The following is a 21,408-nucleotide window of genomic DNA, read 5'->3' as shown; positions in this document are numbered from 1 at the left end:
TTGCGAGCTCGTTGCTTAATTCGAGAGATGGGAACGAAGCAAACAGAAGTAGTTAAAAAAAAAAAAACTTGTGTATTATAATATCTAGTCTTTTTTTTTAGGCTGAGCTATTATAACGACGATAAGCGCGGGATATTGCAACAGAAAGACATTCAGCGTTGATTTTTTCAACCGCCAGCATATACTCAACTCGTTGCCATTACTTGGGATGAGACGCGTGTTTTCTGCAAAAATGATGCGCGATTATAACGCACCGATTCATCGTCGCGCTACACACACTCTCGAACAATCTCAACTGATAAGGACGTGTCGAATAGTGAGATTCAATTCGGATGCATCTTATACGAAGATCGTTAGTATAGAGAATAACGTGCAGTTGTAATAAACGAAAGTAAAAACTAAAATAAAAATCAGTCGCACGTTACTATCGGATTCCGGTTTGCGCAGTTACGAAATCGCGGCGACACTTCGCCGGTCAATTTGGCAAAAGTCGTAATTATGCAGCGAATACGATATCATTACTGGCGGACGTTTGTTATGAAGAAAGACTGAAAATTACAAAAGTTCCCGCAGGCCTGTGTTTATATGTGTACAAAGTCGCGCCGCGCGTGCGCCTATATGGTGGCGTCACACAACGAGCGCACAATATTATATACATGTATTTATCGCCCCAATGGGTGATACGGGGATATCCCATCCTGTCCTTGACACAACTCTCGTTTGGTGTGTTGTACACAGAGAGAGAGAGAGAGATTTATCAAATTCCGGCCAATTAAATTTGGGAGAAGACGCGGGAACGATAAATAATAAACGTGTCCGAAAATAAAAAGAGAGTTGGGTCGCAGCTTGGCATGACAGTAGTGTTGTTTCCTTCCTCGAGTAACGTGTATCAAACGATGTTACACCAACTGCTCTGGTACGCACATTTTCATTCATAATTTTTATCCCTTTTTTTTTTCGTTAAAATCGTTGATTGTTTTTTGCATTCGCGCGATAAGACGTAGCCTGTGTGATATTGTTGTTGTCGTTCGTTTTATTCGAGATAATTATCAGTTTATGCTGTGAATGTTGAAGATTTCGGACCACGTTTAGAGTGTCGTTTGATTTTCAATTACACCGGAAACTTGTATTTCAGTGTATCTGTTGACGTTAAAATATTTTTTCATCTTCGAACTCTAAACATGTTTTATTAGTCTGAGAGGCAGGAAGAGTAAATAATTTTAAAGACACGGCTATATATCGGGAAAAATGTTCATGCGTGTCTCTTGTATATATATATATAAAAATGTCCAACTCCCGATGACTTTGTTTCTTGTTGCTGGTTATATTTGAAAGATTCAATTCTTCCGTAAACAACAATATCATGATTTTTTTTTTTGTTACAACTAACATTTTATATCGTTGCAATATTATTCTTTAAAGGGTCTGCATCGTATGCGTTTGGAAAGTCGCAGCTTATGACTTTTTCCAGCGCGAGTGTAATATACCGCAATGCAATGAGATCGGTAGGTCAATTCGTCGTATATTGTCATTAATGTATATATGTACAGCAGTACAAAAGATTAATCTTTACCACAGCTGAATACCTGAACAACCACGTCAACGTCGACGAGATAGCTTGCGACAATTTTCTGTCGTACTCTTGCCAGTACAACACCACGGGAGCCTTCGGGGGTAACAGATACGTTGTCAGAAATGATCACTATCACCAAAGTAGCGATTTCGTCGAGAAGGAAAAATACGTCCTCGCCGATACCTTCCACGGTAAGTTGTCAATCGTCGCTTCCGAGCAATTTTTCATCGAACCACGAATTAACGGCCATCGCGAAACGTGTTGCAGAAATCTTGAGCAGTACCATCGATGAGAGATGGAAGAACCCAGCCCTACACTGGGAACGAGAGGTCTACGCGAACTGTCGAAAAAGTGGGTACAATATCGAATATCATTATCTGACTGTGTTATTATTCGAACATGGAATTCGCAGACTTGAACAACAGAAACGACGAGTACATCAAGTACAAGACGCACCTCGATGAAGCTGGCCGACTCGATAAGGACTATCACATAGATTACTACACCAACAACACTAACGAAATCGTTAGTTGGGTTATACCGGACAGAAAGTACGCGAACAAAGGTATCGGGTTCGCTTTCTTCAATGTCGAAATCGTCACTTCGCAAACCGACGACTTGGGCTACATGGCGGGCCAGAGCAAGCGATACGTGCAGATATCTCCAATGTCGGTGAACGATCCCCTGGACATTGGGAAATTTTTCACCAGCTATTACAAGAATAGTCCTACGCACGCGACCAAGTACAAATCCCTCGGGAAGCTCATCTCGGACTTGAACCAAATCGCACCTCGAAAAACGGACCACGAGGAGGACGAATCTAAGGACGTCGAGAGATACGCGATCTCGGAATGGCAAACCAAATGGGACCTGCATTCTTCCGCTGATTCTCACGTAGGCATTGATGATATTACACAGAAACAGTGTGAAATATAGTAAAAATAACTTTGACGATCATTCTTTCGCAGCTGAATTGGTTGAACCACCTGAACTCTATCGGGCTCTCATTACGAGCATCCGAAGAAATTCTGGTGAAGAACTGGGCCTACTTTGAACATCTCGCCGAGATAATGCATACGACGCATATGAACGCAATCAGTAAATAATTCTGTTTGATCTTTATGATCCTCTAAGCATATACATACATCCTATATTAATTTTCCATTTCAATTTGCAGCGGATTTCGTTCATTTACGATACATAATGAAGACGATAGGCTTCGTCAAGCCAGAGTATAGTCAATATTCTATTATTCCTGAAATCAAAGGGTGAGTATATAAAAATTGAAAAATGTATGCTGTACTGCACTTTTATATGGATGAATCTCGAACGCTTCACAGATTCACCTGTGCACCTGGCCTGATGGTCGGCGTTGTGCACAGCTTCGCGTCAAAGTATTTCCCGATGGACAACAAAAGAGCGGTAATTATAATACCTATAATTCTATGTTCAAATAATGCGACACTGATGCATCGACTCTGATAAATCGAGGCATTTGCAGTTGGAAAAAATGTTCAACGAGTTGAGGTCCAACATAAAGGAGAATTTGGATGCGATCGGCGAGAGCAGCGTCCGAACGACCGCGGCGACAACGAAAAAATTCCTGCGAAAATTGTATGCTTCTGATGTGGTGATAGGATACCCCGACTGGGTGAACGACAACATAACGGCATCGTTTTACACGATAAGAGTAAGGAGTAACATTTACCAGTTTATTGAAAAATACGCGATTCTAATATTTTTAAAACTATATCAGGCGGTTTCCGAACATTATTTCCAAAATCAATTGTACGCTCTCGAAAGCCTGCTGCAGCGCCAAGTGAAATCGTACACAAAGGGAGAAAGTCTATACGAGTGAGTATACGTTATTCATACGTCAGGCAAAGTTAATCCTTCTGGTAAATTTTATTTTTTCTTTTCTTTTCAATTATAAGAATGGATATTTACTACAAGTCTCTCAAGCAGGAAGACTTCAACTTCGACTTGACAACCAACGAAATAAGTAAGTTTGTAAAATTCATCTTCTCGTGCAGGGTATCAAAATAAGGTTTGTTAAAAATTTTCATCTTCGCAGTCCTGCCGATGTCCCTTTTCAATGAGCACGACTACAAGTACTTCAGCTCGCTGTTGTTCTAGTGAGTATATCCGGCTCCGTAGCAAAAATGTAAATCCATTACAATAATGCATCATTTAATCACCCGCAGTCCGATAAACTACGCATCCGCTGGCACATCGATCGCCCAAAAGCTCTACTACAAGTATCTGGGTAAGCCAAGATCAGTTTAAATTGATAAATAAAAAGCTACGCAACACGATCCGGATATTCCCTTTTTCAGATGAGATATCCTACGCGACGCAAAGCGACTTACCGAGATGCATCGAAAGTCGCGCAAGTTCTCTGTACAACGAGAGAAGGGTAAGAGAATCGTCGCGTCTTTCGCGTAAGAGAAGAGCTATATGGTACGTTGTTAATACTTGAGCGAACAACGATTTTCAGAAAAATTACATCTTGAACTCGGCGTCGTGGCTTCTGGCGGTGAGGGACTCTTTCAAAACATCTCCGGGTCTCGATGGATTACCGATTCATTTCCGAAACTTTGGCTCGATCTTGCCGAAGCATCTATTCTTCGTTATCTTCGCTCAGGTGAGTTTACGACAATAACGCGCTAAATCGATGCTTATAAATAACGAACAATTTTTACGGTTACAGTCGCTCTGCAAACTTCCGAATTCCGCGACCGAAGGTCCCTCCCATCACATCAATTTCGCCCTCTCAAATTCCAGGGACTTTGTGCGCACCTTCCGTTGCGACCGAGAGCACAAACTCTACCAGAGCAATAGCACTAGGTGCGAGCCCCTGCAGCAGTATTTCAAGTGATCTGTTTGCAACTCGAGCGTTCAACTACTTATATATATATATATATATAGCTGTGTGATCTCAGAACACTCAGGCTTGCCATAATTATAATATACTTTATATGTGTGCGGGGCATGAATATGTATACGTATACCCGTGACAATGCTACGAGATTCTTTTTATCATTTATTCATCTGCATATAATTATAACTGTCTGTATGTTTTAAAACGTATAGAATACCGATTGATTTCGTTTGCTATTCTAAAGATTCGTGCGAGTGTATGTATATATATATATATATACATTGGAAAAGGGCAAACTGGTTGCATATTCATCTCATCTATGAATTAATTATTGTAACGATTAATCGACGTCATATATTACGAATTATGAAACTATTGTATACTCGTGTATTAATAAATTACTGATGCTAATAAAATAAAAAGTTTATAAGATTCAGAGTATATTAAACTAATTTTTTTTTCTTCTAATCCTCATTTATGACACTTTCATGCATAAAATTTTCCATTGATATGAATTTTTTTTACGAACGAGTGATTTTGAAAAGGACACGTTATAGATTGTGCTGCCGTCGCAACTGCAGTATATATAGAACTTCTATATTATCCCCCGACCGCACTGAGATATGGCTCGTCCGCGGTAAGCCCCTTTGTAGGTTAGAGTTTAGTAAATAAACGGGGATTGCAATGCTCACCGATGTATTGTAAATTGTAATGCTTGTTGAATTTGAAAACGGAAACAAATTTCACATTAATTTCCGATGGCTGTTCTGCATCGAGCTCTATTCACTTGGTTCAATCTGCTGATTTTTCTCATTTTACTTGTGCTGAGACTTGACCAAAGAATACAATGGAACTGGTTCATAGTATTCATACCAATGTGGCTATATGACAATATTTTACTGATATACATTGCGTTTAATATGATTTTGTTCTGCAAAAACGCCCATGATCGCCTTATCAGCCTTCGACGAATGGTAATTATCAGTAGTCTTTTAAATGTTTTCCTTATACTTTGCTATTGCTTATCTTTTATTGTCATTATTGCTGGTCAAGCAACATTTTAAATACATGCAATACCTGCACCATACGGATATGTGAACATTGAATGCTTTTTTTTTGTTAGGTGTGGTACATGATTGCAGTACTTATGAAACTGAGTGCGCAAATTCTCGTGTGCCTCAAACTCGAAGCTCTACAGTGGGTCTTGCCAGCAAAAGCAGTTTTGGCACCATTTTGGGCATTATTTGCTGCACTTGCAGTGGACGTTTTTGTTCATCTTATACAACAACATTCCAGATATTAATCATGCTCTAGCAAGTTCTATTCTTTGACATCTGGTAAGTTGTAGTATTTTTAATAATTTTAATAAATTATTTATAACGATAAAAAAAAGATAGACAAAAAATAGAAATTTAAATTCACTGCTTATGACGGAATTGCTCTTGTGCTAATTTTCTAATGCATGTGTACTACACCAAGTGTGTTGCTTACTGAGCTGCTATTATCTTGAAATGCAAATGGAATAAAACACTTGTACTGTCAATACCAGATAATAAGACAAGAGCATTAAGCAGATCCATAATTTCATGTCTATATATACATCTCTTGTCATCATAAAGAGAATATTTTTATACCTCTGGAAAGACATCTTACGTAATGATGTAACAAACGTTGAGATCAGTTGTATAGTTCAGTCACAAAGTATCAGAAGTGTGAAACTTAGTCTGCTAGAAAACTTCTGAAAGCTCTAGTCTCTAGTCAAACGTTGGAAGGCTCAGTCACGAGGCAACAGTGTAGCTTACTATAAATAATCTTCATGAGCCAAGGATGAATAGGACAGAGATATAAATAAGTAAAAGCAAGTTCTTCTTTGATGAAACCACTGTCATCAGTGTTTTGTTGGGCAGTTTGGTGGAGTCTTTTTTCTAAAAATTGTTGTGCTTTTTTATAACTGTTAATGGAATATAGTTGCAAATACTCAGTGTTACAAAGTATAGATAAAGAGCGGGTATTGCTTTAACACAAGCAAGTAGCAATTTATTAATAATTTCTAAAGATGCCAGTGCCATATTCCTTAAGTGTGCAAGAGGTAAATGTTGCATCAATTACACAAATATTTCATTATTTTTGATACTTGCACAAGACAAAGTCAAGTTAAAAATAGTTCCAATATGCTCTTATGAATCATCATTGTCTTTGATTTCAGATGCTAATCAAGGTTTTTGTACTGTGTTTGTGCCTAAACATGGCAAAGCAAGGTGTTAAAGCTGCATCTGTGGTGGAAGTTATTGCTGGACATTTAGCAGAGTTGCCATGCTTGAGCAGTGATGATTATCACAGATTCATGTTTTGGCAACTGACTGATGATAAGCATATTATTGGCCCCGGAAATTATCTGGATGAAGAGAAATACAACTATGAAGTGCTCACTGGAAAATTATTAATTAGGGTAACACCTTATTTCCATTGATTAGATAAAACAAAATTATTCTTGCTCTGAAATTAAATATAATGAATCGCAACATGTTTTAAAGGGAGTTTCAACAACTGAATCAGGCTTATATAAATGTATTGCAAGAGGTATTCAAGATACTTCAGCAATCAAAATCCATACGGTGGAATTGATTGTTAAAACAGATATTGAAGCTATTGTAGAAAATTCATTTGAGGTAATAAGTTAAAAAATGTTCCTTATAAAAAAAAAACAATTTTTTTTTAATTTTTGGTGGATTGATAAAATAAATTTGTTGTTAGACAAACTTATTGCGAGGAATGGCTGCAGCAATGGTAGTAGTAGTGGGAATTGCCGTGACTCTTCTTGTAATATTGCTTCAGCGAAAAAAGAATCAAAGATTTTTTGGTGAGTCATAAGTTTTTCAGATAACTTGTATCAGATATACATAATTTATTGAATGTATTTCATTTTTTCTACAGACATGATGGAGGAATCTCGAGAAAATACACCAGCCAGATATGTGGGCCATGTTCAATCAGCACCAGTAACTCCAGCACCAAGAACACTCGAGGCAGGTGGCATTGACAACATGGGTATGGATGTTGATTTTCCAAAAGTGTTTCAACAGATGCAAAAGGGACAGGCCAATATGCCATTGTAATATAATTCATTTTTGTACTTAGAACTTAGAACAATCAAAGTGCTGGTGATCTTTTGTTACCCGTAAAGTTATATTTTTACTTATTAGTAGAATTCAAATAACAGAATTAATAGTAATAATAATATCCTACTGTATACCAAGCTTATTATTTTATTGAATAAGAGAAGCGAATTGAAATGCGTACGTTTTTTATAAGCTTAATGGAAACTAAGTGATGAAGTAGTAAAACATTCTTAAAAGATGAATTGAGTCGTCAAAACCATCATTTCTTATGATTATATTCAAGTCTAAGGTATTATAATGCCTATGTAATTACTGTACATAATATTTTGAGATGATTGCGTGAATACTGTAAATACGATTCAATAAAGAATTTTAATAAATTCAATTTAATTGAACAGTAAAAAAATACAAACTTAATATTTAACAAATTAATTTCGTTAGAGATCGGATAGATATTTAATTACGTTAGAGATGTATTTGCAGCAGTACCTGGTGTGACATCCATCATACTGTCATCAAATGTCTCGTTCTCTTCTTCTTCATCATCGTCCTCAGGATCTACTTCTGTTTCAAGCAATCTGATTTTTCTCTTATTGTCGCTTAAAATTGCAGCTACCTTACGCGGTCCACTCACGGCCAATTTCCTTGGTGAAATATCTTGGAAAGGTTTAGAGTAATTGGGATGAGACACGTCACATAAATTGACTATCAAATCTGGCCTCATGTTCTGTGGATTGTTTAATTTTGGATTGTTCATTGAGAGTTGTACCAAACAAGAAGTGTTACTTTCTTGATTCAAAAGCATTAAACTCAAGTAGTCTTGAGAATAAAATTGCAAATCTGATACTTGTTGGTCTTCTGCTCTCTTTGATGGAGTCGCAGGAGCTATTAGGAAGTAAAATGATTAGCAATTTGAAAATGTTCAAGAAATATACTTGAAATAATGAATATTTTCTTAAATTACCTTGTTTATTACAAACGTCGATTCGAATTGTTTTACGAACTAGTGGCTCGTTTGCAGCAATGAAATTGATTCTATGTAATTCAAGTATCTTATGATTTTCACTAGGCACCGCAATAAATAAATTTCCGTCATTTGTGATAATCTGAGAAGACAAGGTACTTGTGGATGAATTTAAAGGCATGATATTCTGTTTAAAATGGTGAGTTAAGTCTTGATAGGCACAAACAAACACTTGATTAACAGTCTCAATGAGAGTTGCATGTGCCTGTAATAGAGAGCCTTCAAAGTCTGGTTTTATAATAAGTGGGTGAGTTTGTAGACATCTGTTTTCCACAAGCATAGAAGCCCATTCACTACCTTCAGGACTGAAGCAAGTTTGCAGAGGATCTTGCCTCAAGTACTGACCTAACTTTTCTAAATTCACGCCTTTCCTTTTACTAGCGTTCTCCTCTATTTTGTCAAACCCACGCAAAAATTCCGCAATGTACGTGAGATCCTGCTGACTTACTTTAGTCATGTCAGCTGGGATTCTCTCCTCGTTTAACCTCAATATAATTATGTAAAGCCACCTGAAACAGTAATAAAAGTACTAAGTTGTTGGAAGGATATACGGCAACGTTTATTGGCTTACCTTATAAAAGCTTTGTAATCACGCATATTTTGATCTATTATTTGCTGAACCTCAGAAGTTTTTGCCAAAAATGATTGAGCAGCACTGATGGCATTGGTAATGGGAGCTTCGTCCTTAAGTCCTAAAGCTTCATAAGCTCCACCAAATCTAACCATTCCTCTCATCTCTGCTAAGTGATATACCAAAGCCATGCCAACACTACTCAAGTGTTTCAAGACTAGTTTCTGTAAAATAGAAATAAATTGCGGAAATGTTTGCTGGTTACAAATAAATTCTGTATTCTTTGACCCATACTTGAATATTGTTATAACACATGTCAATACTCTGACCCAACTTTTTCAATCCCTTTTCAGTGAGATCCCGCAGTAAAAAATTAACTAGATCCGCTGAGGGAACTCCTATCATGAGTAGTTCTAAAAAGTCTGCTGCCACACTCCCTGGTGGTTTATCTGCAGCATACTTTGCTAGTTTCTCGTCCATTTCTAACAGAATAGTTTCCCAGGCTTCAGAAATAGCCATTAATGTCCGTACCAAGTAGTCCATTAAACATTCTACATGAGCTTGACTTTGCGCCAACTTTAAGATCCATAAGTTATTAATCATTTTCTCCCATCACCATTATATGTGAATACAGATAATCTACTCACATTTAAAAATGCTTCGCTGTTTTGGAGTAAAGAGCACGATAGCCTTACAACCACCACGCACTCGGTGCTTTTCCAGCTAGCCCACAGAGCTTTACCAGCTCCACCACTGACCTCTAAGACAGGTCCATTGCCAACTACAATCCTACCGCAGTAAAACATTCCAAATATGTACATCATGATATTGCCATGGCTTTGTCCAAGCTGTAAAAAGATTCATCATTAGATTCTTCCAACAAAACTCAAATGTACTACAGCCACTTACGAATAGCATATCCAGCGTTTGAGACAGATACTCTTTTCGCTCAGGCTCTTGACCAAAGCTCCTATTCAAGTTAGGTAGAGGAGGCAGGTAATCACCAGTGCAAGACGAGGACATTTTCTCTGTAGCATTGTTATTGCAACCAGGGGGTGTAAGAGACAACCATGCGATGCACGTGCAGGGTTCATCCGACTTCAGCTGAGTCTTGTGTACAATATTTTTGTTTTCAATATCGACTAGGCAGAGTGACTTTGAATTGACGTAAGTGATCGCGATGAGTTTACCATCCGGTCTCCAGGCGATGTTGCTTATCGTCTCTCCCTCCTCGGGAGAGCTCAGCTGCCAAACTCTCTGCCAGTTCAGTCGGTGGAGAGCCAACTCTCCTGAAACACCATTATCAAATAACCAATGTCGCATTGAATATTTTGGATGACAAGAAAAACAAACCTTTAGAATTGACTATTGCCAGAAGATCCATGTTGGGAGACCAGTGCATGAGGATGATTTCATTGGGAAGCTGGCGCTCCTCCAGCTGCCTTATCGTCCCCGACATTTTTCGCTTTGTTTCTGATTCCAACTTTCACAATTGGAAATTATTTTCTTCTTTGACGAAGCATTGACGGCAGACTTTCTCCACAGGAGGCCAGCCTCATCTCGGTCTCATGCCCGGTGAAATTTTGAGGTTAGACAGAGCACAGAAGTCAACAACGACAATACGACATTTGAATCGCAAAACTGGATGGCGCGCACGCGGCACGGGGCGCTAGTGTCGCCAAATATCGAGTGCCATCAGTTGCCGGATTTTAACTTTTTTGAGGATTTACGAGTTCAGGACACGTTCAGAAATAAGCAGGAGTGCATAGGATCGAGGACGGGTAGAAATCCATGTCATTTCCGAACAGGACGGATGCAAGTCAAGTCTAGTCTCGTCGCGAAGTCTCGACAAAAGAAGATGCACATTATAGTGATCGACGACTTATTCTTTATCGCTTTTTATGACGCTAAGTAAGTACTTATTAGGTAGGGTTGGATAATATATTTCAAACAATCGAAATAACTTTGTTTTATAACCTCCATTTTATACCACACAAGGATCAGCCGATATAGGACTCATAGATATCTCCGAAAAAAGTTAAATCTCATATTGTTTTAGGAAAAAAGCGTCAAGTTTATTGGCCTCAACTGCTGTGGAATTACTTACTTTATACAATTACAATCCATACAGCGTGAAAAATTTTCATGCGAATTAAGCATCGTCGGATCATAGAAAGTTAACCGTTTACCCGGATGATTGCTATACAGTATATAACAGGATACACGGCATCTTTCGCAAGAGGATTATCCGAACAACCTGGCAAAATATTGTAAAATCGTCGAAATTCATAAGAACGCGAAAAGAGCATTGCAATGTAGAAAGTCGCAAAAAACGTAACACACAGAGCGAAAATTCGATCACAATGCGAAGCATCGTCGCAAGCCCTCTGCATAAGTATATATATATAGCCACACGATGTACTTTTTTTTAAACGCCGTATTTATTCTCGAATGGCGATCGGTGTGTCGGCGGGTATTTTTAGTCGCGGATGCCGAAGGGCGAAACTGACCCTGACATCTTGAAATTCGCTCGTAGTAAACATTCCGATGCATTTCTTTATTTATATAATACTCTCTCGATCGCTTAATTAATTTAGATATGGTTTCGCAACACACGGAAATGAAAAAACATCGCGATCTTTTTATCTCACATGTAAAGCATACAGCCTCGCTATAATCTCCTTACTCGCGGCATGGCCGGATGGAATCAAAAAGAACAAAGCCCTCGGTGTCTCTAGACGACAAAAAGCCCCGATAGCACGTATAGTGTCTCCCGCGCGCGCAAGAGACAAAAGGGCTGAAAAGGGGTGTGTCTTATACAAGGTACACGCGGCGCAGTGTACAGAGTACGTAAGGGATAAAAAAGCTTCGAAGGGCTGCTGCACTCGGTAGTAGGTAGTCTCGCGCTTTGTACATCGTCGAGAAAAAGCGAGAGAGAGAGAGAGAGGCGATATCCCACGTGACGCGAGTGTGTGTGTGTGTGTACTGAGAGAGAGCAGCGGCGGCGGCGGCGGCGGCGTCGCTCTCGCCGGGGAAATCCGGCAGTCCGCGCGCGGAGAGCGAGCGCCGAGAGCACTAGTGTCTTCTTGCACGTGATTATCGCCAGACGGACAGCGCGCGTCGATTTTTTTTTTTTTTTCTTCTACTCGTTCCTCCTTTCGTCCGTCTTTCCGGAGCTAGAAGCTTTTTCATTTCCCTCTGCGCGTATACTCGCCCCGACGATTCTCAATAAATCTATCGTAATCGGCTTCGAGCAAAAGGGGAGCTTGCGAAGATAAGCGTGGTGTGCTTGCGCGCGGGCGCGCGCGCGGGATTTGAAAAGAGTGCGGAAGAGCTGCTGCTGCTGCTGCTGCTAAGATGATTCGCGTGGACGAGACAGATCCTGTGGGCGGTAAGCGGCTTCTTCCACACCTCTCTATGTATAACGTCAGCATGAGCTTTCGCACGGCGCGGAATAATAATCCCTTCGGGGAATAAATAGAGTCCCTCGCTCTCAGCGTCGTCGTCGTCGAGTGAAAGCCGCGCTCTATATATTTACGGAATGTAGAATTGGAACAGCTCGCCGCCGCGAGTCGCGAAGTTTATTTCGGATCTCTGCTCGGTAGCTAGCCTCTCTCTCTCTCTCTCTCTCACTCACTTACTCTTCTCTATATACCTATATATGCACAGGGGGCCAGGAGAGTAGCTCGAAAGCTTCAGCGGCGCCTCCGCGGATCGATGCGAGGATAATTCGCGGATCTCTCGGATCCCGGACGTCAATCTCTCTGGCGCGCGTTGCCACGCGGCCGAGTGCCGCGGCACTTATTGCTCCAGTTTTCAGTACACTGCATTATCGAGTGGTACAGCCGTTGGGAAGAATTTATTATTAACCGGGTCGCAGCTGCGCGGAAATAATAAAGCCGCGAAGCGTGTGTGCGTGCGTGCGTGTGTGTGTAAACGACGGAGCGCGAAATATCCCATAGGCTCGCGCGCGAGAGAGTCGACTATTATTAGTGCCGAGAGAGACGCCGTACGGAAATTCTCTCGCTCGTCTGCAGCGAAGCGCCGCGCGATTTTAGTTTCGAGGATTATACAGCGGCTTCCTTAACGGCGCGTTATCGGGATGTATATAGTCGCAGGTCGTTCGCACGGCCCGAGATAGAGATGCATTAGCGTGATTCACTTGGAGAAGTAAATTAGCCCCGCGTTGAGATGGCTAATTAAGCCGAGCGGCTGCCAAAACGTTGTGTATATCGCGACGGCGGGGGCTTATTGAAATTATGAGTGTGATTAAGTCGCGCGATAGCAACAAAGTTGTGGAGTTTGCGAATAAATCAATCGGCTTTATTATTTTCTCATTTCAGAAATCGAGCCGAGCTTCCCCTACAGAGACGTGACGGTCCGCAAGGGCGTCGAATTCAAGGACCATTATGACATCGAATCCGAAATTGGCAGGTATGACCGTGAAGCTTTCCGGCTGCTGCGCATTCCCACAACGATGATCGACGCTGCTAACTGGACCAAATCTTCCCACGCAACTGTTCTTCCGTACATTTGAATGTTACGCGCTCCGCTGCGCCATACTCTCCAGGCAGCCTAAAGAATCCGCATTTGATGGCATAAAAGCTCAGGAACTTGGCAGAGCCGGTTGGCAAAGCTCTCTCGCTTTTACTCTCAATGGCTTATTCGCTAGCTACAGCCCTTAGCAGGGAAAGTGAAAGGCGCGCGTAGCTTGGCAGCTCGTGTACGTGCGGAAATAAAAGCGACGTATAGAGGGGCAACGATTGGAAGACTGTGACGCGCCAGTCAATTTTGATTATGGCAGCGTATTTGGCAGCCGCGCCGCTAAGCAAAGCCACTGTGCAGCGCCGAGAGTAGGGGCTGCGCGAAATTGATGGCCCGTGTGCGTTCCGCGTTTCGAAATACAGAGACGCGCCACTCCCCCGCGTCTATAACGGCGCGTCGGTTTTTGCTTGTTTCATAAACGCGAGCGAGGCTCCTTTTGCGGAGTTTGAATGAAAAAATACATCGATCTGAATTTTTCTTCGTTCAAACAACGCAGAGATCGACGGCTGAATTAAGAACGGGGAGTACCGAAGGATAGTTGGCAGCGAAAAATCTGTTTAATTACATTTCTCACCCTATGCCAAAGACTCTTGCGTCTTACTTTTCCTTCGATCAAGCTCAGGACTTCCCATCCGTCCATACCGCACACTCCCCCGCGCCGAAAATAATCGACTCGATCGCAAGAGCCGGCCTTGATCACACCGGGCGACGAGAGAGAGAGAGAGAGAGAGAGAGAGAGAGAGAAAAAGAAGAATCTCCTAATTTTATAACCGAGGTCGCACCTGCGATATAATACACCTCTCAGCAAATTTAAAAATACAATGTCGCCATCAGCGCTAACTCGATATCATTGGCTAATGAGCTGCGATGCGCCGCTAGAAGAATCGGATTGTCGCGCATGTATAACTTAAATTCTCTCCGCAATATAAATAGAAACGTCGAGTATATATATATATTCTCGCGGATCAAAGAGCCGCCCGGGCGTCGACAAACAGCTCAGCCGGATAAACAAACGCCCCGACGAATATGTCCCGAAAAATGCAAGCGCGACGAGAGGAATTTCACTTTCTGTAAACACGACGCGATTGCCGCGAACTGCGCGTCGAAAAATGCAAATACTCAAGAGAGATGAAGACGGATGAAGCTCGTATAATATTTTTAATCGCCGGTGCTATGTATTTTCTAAACGTCCGCCGCCGCCGCCGCCGCCGCGCGCTTCGCTGTATAATAAAAAGCCTCGAAAATAAACTTCTAAGCATCGCGTCGCGCGAAAAGCTCGAAAAAAATAATTAGCTCTCGCGTAAGCACACCCCCGGACGGCTACTTCCTCCGCGCGAAACGTAAACAGAGCAGTGCGAGCATAAATGGCGCATACTTACTCGCCGCGTCTAATCCTGTCCGATTGACTCATCGCGCGAGACTCTCTGAATGAAACACCGAATTCCTGCAGCATAACTTCCTCTCTCTCTCTCTCTCAGCTCTTCGACGCGGCACAGGTGGTCCCTCTTCCTGTATACGCGAGAAGAAGAAGTCGCGCCCGCGCGTATAATCAAGGTCTCGCGCGCGGCGTCTATAAATAATGCCTCTGCGCGAGCCTCCCTACTCGTGTCTCTTATGTATACGTGTAGCACGGTAGTACACGAAAGGGTCGAGACCGACGCGAGACGTAGTCGAGAGTATACGTATGGGTAGGGGGGTCTACGGAGACGCTCTTGACACGCGAGCGCGGGTTCACGCGGCCCTGCGTGCGCGAACGTGACTTGGCTTCATTACAAATCGACGCTGTGGAGGGAGAGAACGATTCGATGCCAGTGCTGATACGTGAGAGAGGAAACGACCCGCCGAATTGTCCGACAGGATGTATGCGCGCATGCCGGATGCGAATCGAAAGAATTTTTTTTTTTCTTTTTGAAAAAAAAGCTCTCTCCCGCGCGCGCTAAATTTAAATTGACAAAAATCCTCGGCGGCGATTAACGGCCGCGGTGTGTTTTACGAGGATACGCGCGTAAATCAGAAAAAGCGCCGACGGATGAACTCTCCGCTCGCCGGCGCCGCCGCTGAAATTCCTCCGTTTCGCGATTTTTGGCCGCTGGCCAGGATTTATTTCCTTTTTGACAAACGAGATCGAATTGTCTAAACAAGCCGGACGACGACGATGGCGGCGAGCTTGCGATGAGGCTTCTTTTTGTGTAACGTCGACGAGATGAACAAGTTTTAACTGCTTTGTTTTTCGCTTCGAAATTCCTGCGAAACGTCCGATAAGCTTTTCTGACGTCTAGCGTTAGCACTCGTTATAAAAGTCTATTACTTATACACGCGCGCGCACACACAGGCAGACACATGGCTCAGACACGTGCGGCATCTCGTTGGCGCGACGAACAATACTGGCAACTGCCAAATGTCGCAACGCATATCACACGTGTAAGACACGTATATGGTCGATTAATTGTTTCCGATATGCGCATGTGTTGATACAGAGGCAAGTTTGGCACGGTGTACCGGTGCAAGGAGAAGAAGACGGGCCTGACACTCGCGGCCAAGGTGGTCAATACCACGAGGAAGGAGGACAGACGAGCCGTCGAGCGCGAGGTCGAGATCATGAGGCGGCTGCAGCATCCCAGGCTCATACAGCTCTACGACGCCATCGAGAACGGCAAGCAGATCTACGTCGTGCTCGAGCTGTACGTCTACCAGTGCCACCACTTGTTTGGCTGCAGCCTGATATGCTTTTTGGATTAAAATAGCGGTTCCGAGGGGCTGCGCGATCTGGGCCGGGATCTCGCGAGCTTGATATAGCTGATGCACCATGAAATTGCGTTGTTCAATTTTAATATTTATTCAAACGATTAATGCTCTTGCGTTAAACGGAATCGAGCCGTGAGCACTGATCTATTGTTGTACAAAGTGTCGCAATTTATCGCGTCTCTCTGTCGCGTCGCACCTCGCTGCGAACGATTAACCGAATTAGAAGAGCAAAGAGTGATCGAGTAGTACCGCGTTGGCGAATAAAACGGAGAATCGAAAATAAATCAGCGTCTGGACACGTTTTAGAATCGAGGGAGGCGAGCTCTTCGAGCGAGTGATCGACGACGACTTTGTCCTGACGGAGCGAAGCTGCGCCGTCTTCATGCGGCAGATCTGCGAGGGAATCGAGTTCGTGCATTCCCAAAATATCATCCACCTCGACATGAAGGTTCGAATTTTTTCCTCCATCACCAGAGCGCGACGTGTACACTGACCTCGGCCATTCTTTCCGCAGCCCGAGAACATACTCTGCCTGACGAAAGAGGGCAACCGGATCAAGATCATCGACTTCGGCCTGGCGCGCGAGTGGGACCCGAAGAAGAAGCTGCAGGTGCTCTTCGGCACGCCGGAATTCGTCGCCCCGGAAGTCGTGAATTTCGATCAGATCGGCTTTGGGACCGACATGTGGAGCATCGGCGTCATCTGCTACGTGCTGTGAGTATTCTCCCTTAGAGTCCAGTTACATCTTCGTATTTATCTATAATTTGGCTCCTGGTCTTGCAGGCTGTCCGGACTGTCGCCGTTCATGGGGGACACGGACGTGGAGACGATGGCGAACGTGACCATAGCCAAGTACGACTTTGATCACGAGGCCTTCGCCGACATCTCCGAGGACGCCAAGGACTTTATCAGATGCCTCCTGGTCAAAGACATCTCGTAGGTTCAGCTTGTTTTTTCCTCTTCTCTCACCCTTGCATGCGAGCTCATCCCGTCTCGGAAATCTTGTTCCACGTTTAACAACTTTAACACGTTTTTTTCTAACTCCGTGATCGGCTGGAAAAAATCCACACCTCTCGTGGTATCGACCAGTCATTAACCCTTCCTCCTCTTCACCAGTAAAACAATCGAGCAGAACGAAAAGAAATCTCTCACGTGTATAATAATAATTCATCAATTTTTGTACACGCACTGCACCTCCAAGCCGCACGAGCGAATCGATATATGTATAGCGCGTAGCGTTGTGTAAAAAGCCCGCACCAAATCAATATCTCTATGCATAAATCACTGCGGACTCAGTCACGCTGGCAGATGAGAAAAATCCTGACGTGGCTCCCGTTCTGGATACTTTCAGAAAACGCGCGAGCGCCAAGCAGTGCCGCGAGCATCGCTGGCTCTTCCGCAAGCCTCAGCCGCCGGTGGTGACAGCTGCGAAACCGCCTCAGCAGCCGCAACAGCCGCAACAGCCGCAACAGCCGAGCCGCACCAAGAGAACGACTACGCCGACGAAAGAGCCGCTCGCCTCGACCAGCGCTGGCTCCGGCCTAGCCGAGCTCGACGTCACCAAGGACAACCTGCGCCTGTTCGTCGAGCGCTGGCGAGAGCACCCGGACAGTCCGTACACCATCGAGAACGCGCCTCTGGAGAGACAGAGCTCGCACGAGACGGTCTCGCTGAGGGGACAGAGTCCATCGCCCTGCGGGAGCATCCGCAGCTCGACGAGCAGCGCGGACTCCCAGAGTCCGGACGGGAACGGCTTCTTCCTGGCGGTGCCGGACCTGGCGCTCGCGCTCGAGAGGCGAGCCTCCGAGGGAAGGGCGGCCGTCGACAAGAACAAGATAGACCCGGCCTCGCAGATTCTCCTGGCCGAGGAGATCATCAGACTGTCCGAGCATCTGAGGTCCATCGCCGTCGCGCCCGCCAAGAAGCTCGAGCAGAGGGACGCGGAGCAGAAGAACAGCGATGTCGCCAAGAAGACGAAGGGCAAGAGCAAGCCGGCCGTGGCGGCGAAGGAGACGGAGAACGACGTGAACGAGATCTCGGAGAAGCTGTCGAACATCACGCGGCAGCGCAAGCTCAACGGCACGACCTTCAACGGCAGCCGGAATCTCGACAAGTACAACAGCGCCAGCGCCAACTTGTTCGAGCTCAAGCGATCTTCGAAAACGACCGGCAGCAGCACCATCACCACCACGACCTTCAGCAGCAGCTCCACCAGCTCCTCCAACAAGACCACGACGAACGGAACCGCCGCCGCCGCCGCCGCCGCCGCCGCCACCGCTAACAAAGCCAAAATTCCGGACGACCTGGACTTGGCCCTGTCGCCCACGAGGCAGCGGATGAGGGACTTCCGAGAGATGGACCTGACGCCGCCGTGGCGACAAGCCAGGGTGAAGCGTCGCTTCGGCGAGACGTGTCGCGACGTGCCGAGGATCGCGACGCTCCAGGATCTCCACAAGACTATGAACCTGGACGAGCCGACGAGCACGAAGAACCTGCTGCTGCAGCTGATCGACGAGTGGGGCGAGGTGAGGCGACCCGGCGGTGCCGGCGGTCGCAAGAGCATCAGCCTCGACTGGTGCGGCGAGGAGTCCGTCGCGAGGAAGTCCATCAACTCGCTGGCCGAGTACTTCCAATCCGAACAGCAGAAGGTCAGCACTGCGCCGACGACCAGTCACGGCTCGTCGGTGCATCGCTGAGGAAGACAGGAGTGTCGTCTCTGATGGATCGCGCACAGTGAGAAATGAGAAACTCTTATAGTGGATCGAAGTCGAAAATGTTGTAGACATATAAGTGTACATTTTTACACGCCGTAGCGCGTCTGCGTGCGATGTTGCACTGTGCTTTGATAAAAGAAATCTCACGCGCGAGCTTATGTAACGGTGTAAGAAATATATAGAGTAGACATTCCTATACGTTGCAGCATCGTTTTTCGATCCGACGTGGCGAGATTTTCGGAGCGCAACCTTTGGTAAGAATGTGAAATAGCTTTTATTCACTACACGTTCTAACTATCCGCGTTCAAGACTTACTTTTTGTCGTTTTTCAATTTTTAGTTCAATTCTTCCTACATATGATTAATTAAAAAAAAAAAAATGTTTGTAGATCTTTCCAAGCGTACGTTTCATTTACTGTGATCATGCACGCGTTCTCGGCTTCACAGCGAAAATCGCCGATGGTAGAATGTCCGAGCGCGTGTACACCGCAGAAATTCCGACGATCCTCTTAGTACAGTAGTCGTCGGCGGTCGGGGAAGAAAAAAATAAAATTTCTCGAACGTGACGCTCGAAAAGAAAGACTCGAGCGCACAGAGAATTAGCATCGGTGGAACGGAATGCGGATTAATCTCTCGATGTGTATAGCGCAAAATATAGTGTGAGCGCGTTCTCGTGGAATTGGAAAAAGTCTGATGGAAGTATGCCAAAAACTATATAGAAACCTAAAAGTTCGATCTTACAACCGAGTGGTCGTGAGCGCGAAGCGAGAAATCGCGTGATTTATGCGTTTCTGTATATTGTTTTTTTTTTTTTTTTTTTTTCATCGCGATGTGTGTATTTCCGTGCACGATTTTTCGTTATCCAAGCAAGCTAGAGCGACAGAATATAATATATAATAATAACGTTTCTGGAGAAGTGGAGTATAATAGAATATTTTTATATAATTGTCGTCGCGCGCGCGAACGCACGCCTATATACGCCGCTTTATTTATACCTTTTTGTTTTCTGGCGCTTTAACTTGCGAGTGACACATGTATGTACACGAAACTACATTGTAGACACAATTGTATACACGTAGAAGTCAGCGAATATTTATTACATAATTATCGACTGCGAGAAATAAGAATGATACGAATATACATCTATTAAATTATACACATAAGTTTAAGAATATACAAGGATGTTGTTGAAAAAAAAAAAAGAAAATCGATGCAAAGAGGTTCCTTATTTTTTACACACTTCCCGTTGCGTGACTCGCATAATGGAACTAACGCATTCCGATCGTTTGCTACATACTAACAAGGACATAATATACTAACAGCGTATGTATTAACGATGTACTAACGATGCAAACAACTGATCTCTCTCTCTCTCTCTCTCATCACCGAAAAATCATGTAACCAACCGCAGAAAGCGACCGGGAGCGGACAAACTGTTGGAGCACCGTTGGCTGGAGGCACCGTTGGAGAACCCGATCTCGAAGGTGCGCCTCAAGCGGTACGTCATCAAGAAACGCTGGGTCAAAGCTGTCAACACGATCCTGGCGCTACGTCGCATGGGAGCCCACATCAACCTCGAGCTCGTCTAGACGACACGATTTCACTCTACTTTATTATTATGCTGAACGAGTCTGCCAGGATTCTGTATACGCGATAATATTTTTCTTAGGATTCGTAGTTATGAGAAATGATTTTACTTACTCGATTTGGAGTAAAATTTTCATTCAAAATTGTTAGTTGTTTTGTAAATTATACATCGCAGTTGTTATATCGTTTCTATTGTCTACTTAGTATAAAATTAGTAACAAGGTTTTTATAGATTTTATAATATTCAACTTTTTAATATACAAAACGGTAATCAACAGGTTTAGAACAAAGACACCACTAGTTGTTTCACGAACGCGTGCCTCTCATGAGTTTGATATATCAAGTATTATCTGTATAGTATTTATTTAAAGTTAAATGTATCGAGAACATAGTCTGTAAGGTAAAATAAGATTGTATATGCTTACTATATTTACATTGCCAAAGATTTTCAATATTTACTGTTTACAAAGCAATTATTGTCTGAAGGTGAATACTACTAATAATAAACATATAACAAACAAATAATCTGCTCGTCAACTTCTACGTCGAATGCATACAATAAGGTGTATTAATATCTTCAAATTCTCCACTTCATACTAATAACTAAAGTGATTTTCGAATCCACCGAGTATTCCCGCGATATTTGAATG

General features: G+C 43.5%; 4 protein-coding genes across 8 annotated transcripts; 3 read left to right on the top strand and 1 right to left on the bottom strand.

The window, feature by feature from the left end:
* Window positions 1-271: 271 nt before the first annotated feature.
* On the top strand, window positions 272-4,895 carry LOC100677969. The gene is made up of 16 exons (XM_032598233.1): window positions 272-916; window positions 1,423-1,505; window positions 1,579-1,764; window positions 1,841-1,924; window positions 1,986-2,467; window positions 2,542-2,671; window positions 2,751-2,841; window positions 2,914-2,995; window positions 3,075-3,263; window positions 3,330-3,427; window positions 3,508-3,575; window positions 3,648-3,708; window positions 3,778-3,839; window positions 3,910-3,989; window positions 4,071-4,217; window positions 4,284-4,895. Exons 1-16 carry the CDS (start codon window positions 852-854, stop codon window positions 4,449-4,451), a joined length of 2,076 nt encoding a protein of 691 aa, XP_032454124.1. The 5' UTR covers window positions 272-851; the 3' UTR covers window positions 4,452-4,895.
* A 161-nt stretch (window positions 4,896-5,056) lies between these two features.
* LOC100680227 lies at window positions 5,057-7,979 on the top strand. Of its 2 annotated transcripts, XM_003426331.5 has the most exons (7): window positions 5,075-5,428; window positions 5,578-5,791; window positions 6,004-6,543; window positions 6,661-6,903; window positions 6,989-7,123; window positions 7,209-7,314; window positions 7,389-7,979. In XM_003426331.5, exons 3-7 carry the CDS (start codon window positions 6,511-6,513, stop codon window positions 7,568-7,570), a joined length of 699 nt encoding a protein of 232 aa, XP_003426379.1. In that variant the 5' UTR covers window positions 5,075-5,428; window positions 5,578-5,791; window positions 6,004-6,510; the 3' UTR covers window positions 7,571-7,979. The 2 variants fall into 2 exon arrangements, with proteins under 2 accessions (XP_032454152.1, XP_003426379.1); XM_032598261.1 differs by lacking the exon at window positions 6,004-6,543 and having other exon boundaries at window positions 5,057-5,428.
* On the bottom strand, window positions 7,388-10,835 carry LOC100118948 (anaphase-promoting complex subunit 4). The gene is made up of 7 exons (XM_001602760.5): window positions 10,522-10,835; window positions 10,078-10,457; window positions 9,816-10,016; window positions 9,463-9,744; window positions 9,169-9,392; window positions 8,538-9,106; window positions 7,388-8,458 (listed from the first exon to the last, which is right to left on the bottom strand). Exons 1-7 carry the CDS (start codon window positions 10,625-10,627, stop codon window positions 8,034-8,036), a joined length of 2,187 nt encoding a protein of 728 aa, XP_001602810.2. The 5' UTR covers window positions 10,628-10,835; the 3' UTR covers window positions 7,388-8,033.
* A 139-nt stretch (window positions 10,836-10,974) lies between these two features.
* LOC100118913 (serine/threonine-protein kinase DCLK1) lies at window positions 10,975-21,283 on the top strand. Of its 4 annotated transcripts, XR_004344754.1 has the most exons (8): window positions 12,198-12,559; window positions 13,512-13,602; window positions 16,191-16,394; window positions 16,765-16,906; window positions 16,973-17,172; window positions 17,242-17,394; window positions 17,810-19,426; window positions 20,583-21,283. XR_004344754.1 is itself a non-coding variant. In XM_008207984.3 (7 exons), exons 1-7 carry the CDS (start codon window positions 11,070-11,072, stop codon window positions 19,152-19,154), a joined length of 2,145 nt encoding a protein of 714 aa, XP_008206206.1. In that variant the 5' UTR covers window positions 10,975-11,069; the 3' UTR covers window positions 19,155-20,380. The 4 variants fall into 4 exon arrangements, 3 of the variants coding, with proteins under 3 accessions (XP_008206206.1, XP_008206205.1, XP_016838879.1); XM_008207984.3 differs by lacking the exons at window positions 12,198-12,559; window positions 20,583-21,283 and adding an exon at window positions 10,975-11,079 and having other exon boundaries at window positions 17,810-20,380; XM_008207983.4 differs by lacking the exon at window positions 20,583-21,283 and having other exon boundaries at window positions 17,810-20,380.
* The last annotated feature ends 125 nt before the right edge of the window (window positions 21,284-21,408 follow it).

Source organism: Nasonia vitripennis, chromosome 3 (assembly GCF_009193385.2).
Source record: "Nasonia vitripennis strain AsymCx chromosome 3, Nvit_psr_1.1, whole genome shotgun sequence".
Taxonomy (NCBI): domain Eukaryota; kingdom Metazoa; phylum Arthropoda; class Insecta; order Hymenoptera; family Pteromalidae; genus Nasonia; species Nasonia vitripennis.
The sequence above is the reverse complement of the archived record's forward strand: the minus strand, read 5'-3'. Positions and strand labels throughout refer to the sequence as shown.